This window comes from Myotis davidii, unplaced genomic scaffold (assembly GCF_000327345.1).
Source record: "Myotis davidii unplaced genomic scaffold, ASM32734v1 scaffold93, whole genome shotgun sequence".
Classification (NCBI taxonomy): domain Eukaryota; kingdom Metazoa; phylum Chordata; class Mammalia; order Chiroptera; family Vespertilionidae; genus Myotis; species Myotis davidii.
Window position 1 is genome coordinate 11,996,381 of NW_006292095.1, and position 11,580 is coordinate 12,007,960.

Consider the following 11,580-nt stretch of genomic DNA (forward strand, 5'->3'; position numbering starts at 1 on the left):
GAAAGAGAAGAGGCCTAATGATCGCCCTTCAGGCAGGGACACTATGTCTGGGGAAACTCTGTAAACTGAAGGCCTGTATTGGATTACTGTAACCGACTAGCGTTTTAGTCTTAGATCCCTAGTAACATTAGTATGTGCTCTCCTATCCCTGAAAGCAGAATTTCCCAAATACCACGTTCAACATAATGAATTTTCATAAAGCTAAATATATCCAATGTAATGGACTTTACTCTGAGATTACACCCTTCCTGCATTCTGTTGTTATTGCTGTTAAAAAGAACTTTTATTTAAAAAAAAATAAAAGGAAAGTAACAGAAGATGCTAAGTTGTTTTTGGTGGTGGTGGTGTTGTTTTAAATTCAATGTCTTTACTTGGCACTTTAAAAAGCTGGCACGCCTCTATCAGCTTCCAGAAGTCATTAACATTAGAAAACTAGGATCCTCAGCCCTAAAGTGACCAGTTCAAAGCTGATCGATCATAAAGGAGATTATATAAATGACTATATAAATGTAAACTTGTTATTCTCATAGGAGAGGAGGGGCTTTTGGTCTTTTAGAATCTCATCATTCTCTATATCATAGAGGTAGGTCATGGAAGCCCTGTAGGTCCAGGTCATTTTTTAAAAGAAAATCTTTATTGTTGAAAGTATTACATATGATCAGGTAATTTCTGCTAAAATATACCTACCTGAGAAACCCTCAATTATATACATGCAACACTCTGTGAGATGGGTTTAGTTCAGGGGTGGGCAACCTTTTTCTGAGTGCATGCCAAAACCAGCAAAATCTCTGACTCGAAATTCTTCTGCGTGCCAACCATAATTTTTTGAGAACATGTTACGCCTACTTGATATCTCTTAAGATGTACGTATGTGAAAAACCTTGAAGAAATAATAAAATTCATTCGAATGACAAAAACACAGTATATGATGATGAAAAATACATTTATTTTTTAATGTATACACGTACACTGATAGTTCGAGTTATGTAAAATTATTTATCTAAGATGCACCTACACTGAATTTATCTGAAAAATAAAAAAGTCAATATTAAGAAAAAAATTGTAAATGGAAGATTATAAGAGAGGGTTTCGAGTGCCAGCTAAAGTTACTGGCGTGCCATGTTTGGCACGCGTGCCAGGGGTTGCCCACCCCTGGTTTAGTCCTTTGCCTCAATAACATTAAAAGAATTGTACTATGTTCCTTTCACAGTAATACCTGGACCATGACAGGCACAAAGCAAGCATCCAAGAATTGTGTTTTTGTTTTGTGGGGGTTCTTGTGTGCTTTTAAAATATGTTTTTATTATTTTCAGAGAAGAAGGGAGAGGGAGAGAGAGAAACATCAATGATGAGAGAGAATCATGGATCCTCCGCCTCCTGCACTCCCCACCCTGGGGATCCAGTCCACAACCCGGGCATGTGCGCCACCAGGAATCAAACCATGACCTCCTGGGTCGAAGCTCAACCACTGAACATCAGCTGGACTCAAGAATTGTTTAGACCCTATCTCAGGATCTGGGAATAACTAACCCAAAGAAATGCCACCGAAAGAGCCGGGAAACACAAGTCTTTTCTCAGGGCTCCCGGGTCTCCGCAGGTGGTAGGGGAAGTCACGGTCATCGGTGAACCCCGCAGCTAAAGTGCAGATGGAGGCGGGGCCCGCGGGAAAGTATGGAAAGGTTTTGCCCCGCCAGGACGCGCCTGAAGGGGGAAACCGTAAACCTCTCACGCCCAGGCCTCCTGCTGGAACGGAGCGCTCATCTGCAGGAAAGTGCCTCTGCCCCCTGGCGCCTGGCCCCGGGCTTCTGATGAAACAGCTACCCACCGCCCTCCCCGCAGCCCCAGCCCGCTAGGCGCGCAGGGGATCACGTGGCGCAGCGGTGCTCTCCCGGCGCGCGGCTCCCCGGCCATTGGCCGTCGCTCGCGTCCCGGCACGCCCATTGGCTGCGGGGGGCGTTCACGTGGAAGGGGGTCTGGGATGGCACCCCGAGAGGCGAGAGGTGGCCCGAAAGTTAAAGCGAGCGGCGCGGCGGCCGGGAGCCAGAGTCCCAGGGGCGGACCGTAAGGGGGCGAGCGGGCTTCTCGCGCGCGGACGGAGGCGGCTGCCGGTGGAGGGCACGGACGTGAGTCTCGGCCCGCGCTCCTGCTGCCGCTCCGGCTGCCCCAGCCACCCTGGCACCGATGCGGCCGCGGGCTGGAGCCTCTGCACCTCGGGGCTTATGAGCTGCACCAGGTAAGTCCTTCCACGTCCTGGCGTCCGAGCGCGGGGTGATGGCGGCGAGGGGCGCGCAGTGGAGACCCTCTGTGGTTCCTGCCATCTGCACGTTCTCCGTCCAACTTGCAGTTCCACTCCGGGGTGGAACACTCTAGACGGGCTCCGGGACGCTGCTGCTTCCACGTGGAGCGGGCAATCCAGGGACCAGAGGTGGGATGGAACCCGAGGTGCGGTCCCGCGGCCCTGGGGCGGGCACTTAGGGTACCCTTGCCCTCTATTGCCCCGGCAGAGTGTCTGCGGAGTTGGCCGATGGGGTCTGGAGCGCAAAGAAAAGTCGATTCTTCTCTCCCAGGGTCTCGCTTCCCCATAAAACTCTAGGAAACACACTTTGTAGTCTCTCGGGCCGCCGAGAGAGAGGAGGCATAGAGCGACGCGTCCACCCTGTTCCCGGGCCTCAGGTCCCCAGACTGGGGCTGTCCTGACCCGGCGGGGCCAGGCGGCCGCGTGGGGGCGCTCGCGCGGCGCGGCTCAGGCCGGGGTGACCCCTCCTCCCCGCCCTGGAGTAATAGTTCGGGCTCCTCCTCCTTCTCCAGGAACTGAGAGTAGACTGGTGGCCGCCTCTGCCACCTCCCACAGGGCTCTCCGATGCATCTCCGAGCGAGCTGGGGAGGGGGCTGCCCCGCGGCCTCAAAGGTAGGTGCCCCCGACAGGCAAAGGAAGATCTTAGAGGGGGTGGGTCCGAGAGGGATCCAGGTCGAAGTGACCTGTGGAATCCTCCAACCTGGACGCTCCACTCTTTTGAACACAGAAAAAGGGGGTGTGGACAGGATTCTGCAAGAAGAGCGGCTAGCGGGCCTAGAAGGACATACTAGAAGATTTGGGGGCCCGTCATGGCATTGTTTCCTGAAGAAGAGGAGACAGCTGAGGAAAGACTTGACTTGGGAATGTGGAGAGTTGCTAGAAGGTGTTGGAGCCTGTGGTTTGTGTGGCCAGGCGTCCCTGGGAGACCCAAGGTGCGGAGAAGAGAGCGGGAGGGCTTGGAGCTGGGGCGCAGAGGGGAGAGGAAATAAAGGGCTCGTTTGGCAGGGCTGCCAAGGATCCAGGAATGGAGGCCTTACCACAAACTTTAAGTTGAGGTATTTGGGGAAAGTTAGTGGGAAGAGAAGGACCATGGGGCATTATTAGTAACCGTGAATGTCAGAGCCAGAAGGGACCCCGAGGAGAAAGCCGGAGCCGGGAGAGTGGAGTGACCTGCAGCAAGTGGCACAGCCAGGTGGCGTGTGCCTAGGCCAGGGCTCTGTGCTTCACGTTGGACATTTAGATGGCAGGGACTGTGCCATTTTAACTTATCTCCTTCCTGAAATATGCTGCCTCACCCACCGATACTCATCTCGAAGATGCTTTGGACGATAGTGACAGGATAGAATACAAGTGGCTTTTATGGCTGTGAATAAGGGCCCCATGATCAGAGTACAGAGAGAGCGATGTCAACTTTATTCATACCGTGTCAGCCAAACCTTTGGGGAGGGGACCCAGGAATGCTGAAGGGGTCGATGACTGTGTCTTTTAAACATGATAACCTGTTGTGACTGCTTACCTAATGTTTTGGTGTTCCTGGGGCGAAGGGAAGGGGGGATTATTGGTGCATCTTATTTTTCTGTCTTTACATATAAAAGTACAAGAGAATGGAAGGGGAAATGTCTTGGCCTCAATACCAAAAAAAATACATATTTCTTTTAATTACTTACTATAAAAGGCATAGCCAGAGTGTCAGTAGGTCAGCTGCCTGGAACTAGGAAGGTCATGGGGTTATTTCCTGTACGAACCTATAGTTTTCGCAAGAGAAATCACCATGACATCTAGCCCCAGCCAGCTTGGGCTGGTGGTGTGTAAGTTCCCTCTCGTGGAACAGGGAAAGCCTTGATGCAAAACTGGGCATGTTCTCTGGTTATTGTGGAGGTTTAGGGCTTGCCCCCTTTTGACCAGGAACACTGAAATCTACCCTTGGGCATGGCCCAGTCAGGCATCTTTTAGAAGCTGAGTTTTTGAGCATCCATACTGGTCGGAGCAACAGCTGCTGATGCTCTCGCAGCCTGTCCTGCAGTGAACTGGTCTCCAGGTCCTGTGCGCCCTGCTGGGTCAAATGTGTGTCTTCTCGGTCTGCTTTCCCCCTGGCCAGCCTTGGTCACTCTTATTCCCTGGTCTGGGGGAGGGAAAAGGCTGGAGCAGCAGGACAGCCTGTCAGGAGAAGGTGCCTGAAGTACAGCCCGGTGCATCCTGCGTGGGAACTGATCATTTTCATGCCACTTGAAGATAAAAATGCCTGTCCAGGTGCAGTCCTTGCAGGGGCTTAGGAAACTCTTACCTTGCATGTGTCTCTGTTGCTAGAACTACTTCTGGGTGATGGTCATTCCTGTCACAGTCCATTGGAGAATTCCTGAGCAGACAGACGGTCAGGAAAGCCTACACTAAACCAGCACTTGGGTGATTGATTCTTGGAGAATGTTCCAGTTAATAAAAATTGGAATCTACGTGTGAGGACAGGCGGAGTGGCCGATAGTCGCATTGTATCTGAGATTGAGGCCTCACCTCCAGTTATGGTCAGACTGAGAGACTGAAGGGGTTCTGGTCAGGGGTTGCTTGTGCAATGCTTCTGGGGCAGTAACCCTTGGGTCAAAAGGTAGTTAACCTCACTTTTGCTTTTCGTGGAAAAAAGTTGCAAAACCGATTAGGCTCTAGAATGTGCCAGGGGAATTGTTTAATGAGCTCTAGCTCTGGCTGGAACCTCGCCTCCCAATCCCCAGCTCTACTTGTTCTTGTAGCTGACTGGTAAAAAGGATCTCAGGCAGATTTAATTTACACGACTGGGTCCAAACAGTGTAACTTTACCAAATCTTCATTCCCTAACTGTGCCCCTTATTTTAGAATTCAGTTTACACAATATCTTGAGAGTTTCCCCACCTTTTTCTAATGAACTGATTGACTGTTTTAACATCGTGCAGGAAAGCACGTACGAGGTCGCCTTGCAGGCTAGTTGGCTGGGCAGAGAGAACTTGCAGCTGACCTTGTGCTGACTCAGGCAAGGAGGAAGCGCTGTGGCCAAGGAGGAACTCTTTCTCCCCCGTTCATACCCAGGTTGTCAACGGTGGACAGAGTAGGAGGGGCTTTGCCCCTGTTCAGGCTTTTATTTTTATTTTTATAAAACCAACTACCTGTGTTGAAGTTAAAGCTGAAGGTGTAATTCTAGTACACTCTAACAAAGTTTTGCAATGGACCGGGGGAAAACTAAAATGCAAGCACTTTGCAAGTTTAGGTGTTTGTTTGTTTTCATTGAACCCATTGCTCAACACTCTTAAAAGTTATCTTGCCCAATTAAGTCACAATTCTCCTTTCCAGAACCACTGCATGGCCATAAGAACAGATAATAGAAAGCAAATGGCCCCTATAATCTTCACTCCTTTGACTTCCTTAGAGAGGAAACAGTAAGACAAATACCCTTTAAAAATGAATGTTTAGTGAGTGGGTGGGAGGTGATCAGCCAAAGAACTTAAATGTATATATGCATAACCCATGGACACAGACAATAGGGTGGTGAAGACCTGGGGTAGGGGGGCAGGGGCAGGTAGAAGGGGTCAATGGTGGGGAAAAGGGGACATATGTAATACTTTCAATAATAAAGATTAAAAATAATAAAATAAAATAAATGTTTAGATAACTACACTGTAGCTATTAGTTATTGTAATATTTTTCTCTGAACGTGTGTGTTTCTCCAGTTGGTCATCACTAAGTGCCTGCTGCATCCTAGGGAAGTGCTGTCCTTCTTTTGGAAAGTGGAACCAAACCCATTATGTCTCTGGCTTTCTCACTTTTTGTCACTATCTTTGGTTAATCTGGACCACACTTGAGTTAATACTGAACGGTAGCCGTGTGGACAGAGATGAAGAAAAGCAGTGTCAGTCTGATCTCATTGTTGTTTCTTTCTTTCCCCCTTTGCCAGCGTTCTAGCCTGTTCCTCTAACCCCATGATGGCTGTGGACATAGAGTGCAGGTACAGCTGCATGGCCCCTTCCCTGCGCAGAGAGAGGTTCGCCTTCAAGATCTCACCGAAGCCCAGCAAACCTCTGAGGCCTTGTATTCAGCTGAGCAGCAGGAAGGAAGCCAGTGGAGTGGTGGCCCCAACCGTCCAGGAGAAAAAGGTGAAAAAGCGAGTGTCCTTCGCAGACAACCAGGGGCTGGCCCTGACAATGGTCAAAGTGTTCTCAGAATTTGATGACCCGTTAGATGTTCCGTTTAACATCACTGAGCTCCTAGACAACATCGTGAGTCTGACGACAGCAGAGAGCGAGAGCTTTGTGTTGGATTTTTCTCAGCCTTCGGCAGATTACTTAGACTTTAGAAACCGGCTTCAGACCGACCACGTCTGCCTGGAGAACTGCGTGCTGAAGGACAAAGCGGTCGCAGGCACCGTGAAGGTGCAGAACCTGGCGTTTGAGAAGACGGTGAAGATCAGGATGACCTTCGACACCTGGAAAAGCTTCACAGACTTCCCCTGTTGGTACGTGAAGGACACTTACTCTAGTTCAGACAGGGACACGTTCTCCTTTGACATCCGCTTACCTGAGAAAATCCAGTCTTATGAAAGAATGGAGTTCGCTGTGTGTTTTGAGTGCAACGGCCAGACGTACTGGGACAGCAACAAAGGCAAAAACTATCGCATCACCCGGGCGGAATTAAAGTCCACCCAGGGCCCGGCCGAGTCACAAAATGGACCCGATCTGGGAATCTCCTTTGACCAGTTCGGAAGCCCTCGGTGCTCCTACGGTCTGTTCCCGGAGTGGCCTAGTTATCTAGGGTACGAAAAGCTAGGGCCCTACTATTAGTGACCTCGTGCGACGGAGCCCAGCTGAGTGGGGGCAGACGAGCCCAGCTGCAGTCACAGAGGGACGGAGATGGAAAGCCAAGAGAATAGCTGAACTGCCATCAGGCACACTTGCCGAAAAGAAAGGATCCTATTCACTTTTTCCTTCAACCAGCAAGTCCAGCCCGGCTTAGACCACAGAACCAGTTTCACGCTCAGAGTGGCCGTGGTGTGCTGGTCTGCTTGGCACCCGGGGCAGCCACAGGGTATGGCAGGATGGTGCCAGCGAGGGTCTGGACAGGAGCCAGGCCTGCAGGCAGTGCTGGCGAGGCTAGAGGATGGTGGCTTCATAACGCCGCCACTCGGAGGGTGCCGGGGCTGTGTGAGGAGCGGCTTAGGAAAGTCAGTCACTCGGATGTCACTCCGTCCCCAGCCACCTTCTGGCCCCTTGCCGTTCTCTGGCTTCTCTCCACCCAGCCAGGCCCTCCTACCTCTCGCTGCTGTCTCACATCTCTGCGTTCTTCACATTTTGTCTCCATGCGTTTTTTTGGTGTTTTTCTTCGACAGTTCATCTGATGTTCAGGAAAAGATAATACAGGCAAATCGGCCTGGGAGGCAGGCATTTCCTCTTGCTGGGCCCCGCGTGTATTCCAGCGGAGAGCAGCTCGCCAGTGACCCAGAGTAACTGGCGTCCGTGCAGCCTACGGATTGCTGGCTCAGGACAGGCAGGACAGCCGCGAGTGGGACACGTTTCGCTTCTCCTCTTGGCTTTTGGGGGAGCTTTCTAAGCACTCAGACTTACCCGGAGTCACCAGGAGGCTCACTTACAAGGGGTGTTTCAACTTGCGCGGCTGGCTGGCAGGCGCCTTATTCTTTATACGCGGATTGTAGATCGTCCTTTCTGGAGACTCATCTTTTACACTGTGTTCAGGACATTTGGGTTGGAAGATCCAATATATCCTGGAAGCCTTCCAAAAATGTTTGCTTTTATTTTGACTGTGATTTACAGCAGCCGGGACATGTTACAAGCACCCAGGGACTTTGATTTGGGTGTCCTTATTTATGCTGAGTATGTGAAAGGGGCAGAGGAGGAAAACCTCACTAAGTTCTCCGATGTTTGCCAGCTCTGAAATAGCGGACGTTAATTGTTCTCCACCATATTGGACAAAAGAATTACAAATCTGGTGGGTCATGTGGTTGTGAGAGTCCTGGGACTTTCACTGTCAGATGGATCCCCAGATCCTGTGATTATTTGGGGGCAAGACTGGTTTGTACTTGGGGGTGTTTAAGATATTTTTACATGTGTATTTGTAGAAGGTTTGGGGTTTTTCTGTTTTTGTTTTGGGAGATTAAATGACTGTCTCGTTTTCCTCTTGCCTGATTTACTAAAGTGAGGTTTTCCTAAGGGAAGCAGGAAGTGGGACACACAGCTGCTGGGCTCTGCAGGCAGAGAGTCTCTGTCCGTTTGCATTTTCCAATTCAATCAGGAACCACCTCCCAGCTTCTTTGTCGATCCTGTCGGGTGTCGGGCAGGTACGGAGTGTCTTAGCTCCTGGAGTTTGGTGGGTTGTTGTTTTTTCTTTGAACTTTAAAATGTTTTAACTTTTCAGACGCTCTTTAAGTTGTGTTTGATGTAATTCTTCTTCCTAAAACTGGCTGTTACTAGTCTGTAACCTTGTGCTTTACTGTTTATACCTCTCCCAGGTGGGCAGCACGGAGGGATGCCATGATAATGTAATTTCTGGGAAAATCACATTTACTTACACTGAAATGGGGCAGAACTGTGTTTTATCCAAGCATATCTTACGTCAAGTACACAGAGAGCACTTTGTGCTACAAATCTGGTGGTCAAAGCTCTTAAGAGTGAAATCTAAATTGAATAGAAGCAACATTTTGATTTTGTTTTAAGAAATCTCCCCCCTCCTCCTCCTCCATTTCAGGAAAGGTCCAAGGTACACTGTCGTTTACATGTTCCCCGACTACAGGTTATGAGATCATTCTGTGTTCATGAGAAAAACGCCTCAAGTGACTTGTGTACGGCTGTCAATAATAGTGATCCTAAGGCATTCCTGTGTCAAAATTTGAAATAGGGTAATTCAGTGATAAGTATCTCTTCTAAAACAGCCATAAACCCTCCCCCTCCCCTGCTTTGCTCCCAGCTCTCCCCAGATATTTTTGCTGGCGGCTCTGCCTGCACGCCCCCAGCCAGTGCACCTGGGCCACTCACCCCATGGGGCAAGTCCTCACCCGCTTGCAAAGACCCTGCTCTCACTAAGGAATCTGGTTGCCCGACTTCCCTGTCAGCATTGCCATTCAGGGAGGTTGTAGGATCTGAAGAATACTGTCTCCTCCTCACCAAGCAGTCCTCCTTCTGTCCGGCTCTGTCCCAGAACATGGGGAGCGTCTCTTTGGCTCACCCTCAGCCCACAGGTCTGCACACCTGAGAGAGAGGCCTGTTTCTCAGTTGTAGACTTCCCTGCAGCCTGACCTGTAGGTTTGGCCCTCAGACAGCTCTTGGTTGTGATGACAAATGGCCTCCAGTCCGGGGTGCTTCCCGAGTCGCCCCAGCAAGCCCAGCCTCCTGCTGGTGGTGTGGTGCTCCAGGAATGGGCAAGCAGCTCCGTTTTGGTTTCATATTTATTCCCCCTGTGCCCTGGGGAGCACTTGCAAACTAGGTGCAATAAATAAGCTGGACTATATAAAGATATAATAAACAAGCTTTCAATGTTTCTTGGAAGAGATGAAGCATTTGAGTGGGTTTCTTTCTCTCTTGTTTAATATTCTTGTTATATGGGAGCTGGTGAGAAATAGAGTTATGTAGTTCTGTAGAAATTACATTTCAGAATCAAGGTAGAATTTATTTTTTTTCTCTAAGGTGTAATTTTAATGGTGGCAAAACATGACTCAATGTTTTTTAAAGATGTAAAGTTTGAACTGCTAAACGAATTTGTGGTTTTGATCTTTGCATATAATTTGCTTTATAAAAACAAGCGTCACTTTGTAGGCACTTGGGATATATATATATATATATATATATATAAAAAAAATGGTGGTTTGCTCACTTTCTAGAAATGCCTGTTTCTGGCTCTTAATGGACAGTGAATGGAAACCTTGGTTGTTTTTTCATTTGTTTCCTCTTTTAAAGTTCCCCGACTGGATGTGGTTTGCCGGAACAGGCCTCGTGGCCCTTTGCTCTGGGAGGTCCCGATCTACTTATCTCTTCAGATGTGATCACTGAATCGGAGAGAGTGAAGCTGACAGTGGGATCTTACAGGGTCCTCCAAAGACTGCTTGGCAGCTACCTCACTGCCTGAAGTGGGACCCTTCTGGGCGGGGAAGGGTAGCTGTGGTTCTGGGCGGCTTTTCCCCACTGCGGTTGGAAAGCATTGCAGCCCGGGTTGTAAAGCTGTGAATGTTTTTACAGTTTTGTTCTCAGTTCCTAGAGATTGCTGGGGGCGGGAGGGGGAAGAGGACTCCAAGAATGCAGCTGTGAGGATGGCGTTTCACTTTGATGTCAATGTGAATGTCCAGCTGAAGTGACTCAGCTTCATTGGATGCCGAAAAGTGCCTTGTCAAGAAATTTCCACGTTTAAAAAAAAATAATAAATATTTTTGTACACAATGTTCAAGGGGAAATGCACTTTAAAATCACAAGAATGGATGTATTTTGTGTGGTATATGAGAGTGGTTTGTATCAAATGCAAAAACGTAATAAAGGTAGAAAAAAACACAACGGAAACTGTCCTGTTTTCAAACTGCCTCTCTTCTGGGAGTCAGGCTGGGGAGAAAGAGTTTCAAACCATGTGTTTCCACATACAGAGCACAGGTTTGCAAAGGGATGGATCACAACCAGGGGCTGAGCCAGCGAAGCTGTAAGGCACGAGGAAGGGGTGGGGGACCGCTTTGTAAGCTGTCCCAGCAGCTGATTATAGCTCTGAGAATAAGTGCTGGTGAGAAGCATGGGCCAGCATCGTTCTGAACCGGTTTTTTTTTATGTATATTTTATTTTTTAATTAAACTTACGGGGGTGACATTGGTTAATAAGATTATATAGGTTTCAAGTGTGCATTTCTACGATACAGCATCTGTGTGTTGCATTGTGTGCCCACCACCAGAAGTCAACTCACTTTCCGTCACCATCTACTGACCCCCTTTGTCTTTTGCTACCACCACTCGCCTTCCCCTTAGAACCACCGTACTGTTGTCTGTGTCTGTGAGTTTGTTTGTTCATTTGTTGCTTTTAGTTTTACATCCCACTTTTGAGTGAAATCCTACGCTTCTTGACTTTTCCTGTCTGGCCTATTTCGCTTAGCATGTGGTTCTTACTCATTTTTAAATATATTTTTATTGATTTCAGAGAGGGCAAGAGAGATAGAACCACCAGTGATGATGGAAAATCATTGACTGGCTGCCTCCTGCATGTCCCACACTGGGGATCAAGCCTGCAACCGGGCATGTGCCCTGACCGAGAATCGAACCGTGACCTCCTGGTTCATAAGCCGACTGA

At 48.9% G+C, this 11,580-nt stretch overlaps 1 protein-coding gene across 5 annotated transcripts; it reads left to right on the plus strand.

The window, feature by feature from the left end:
• Positions 1-1,939: 1,939 nt before the first annotated feature.
• Positions 1,940-10,803, plus strand: PPP1R3B (protein phosphatase 1 regulatory subunit 3B). 5 transcript variants are annotated; one of them, XM_006765624.2, is made up of 3 exons: positions 2,165-2,233; positions 2,809-2,908; positions 6,213-10,803. In XM_006765624.2, exon 3 carries the CDS (start codon positions 6,238-6,240, stop codon positions 7,093-7,095), a length of 858 nt encoding a protein of 285 aa, XP_006765687.1. In that variant the 5' UTR covers positions 2,165-2,233; positions 2,809-2,908; positions 6,213-6,237; the 3' UTR covers positions 7,096-10,803. The 5 variants fall into 5 exon arrangements, with proteins under 5 accessions (XP_006765686.1, XP_006765687.1, XP_006765690.1 ...); XM_006765623.2 differs by lacking the exon at positions 2,809-2,908 and having other exon boundaries at positions 1,940-2,233; XM_006765627.2 differs by lacking the exons at positions 2,165-2,233; positions 2,809-2,908 and adding an exon at positions 2,262-2,425.
• The last annotated feature ends 777 nt before the right edge of the window (positions 10,804-11,580 follow it).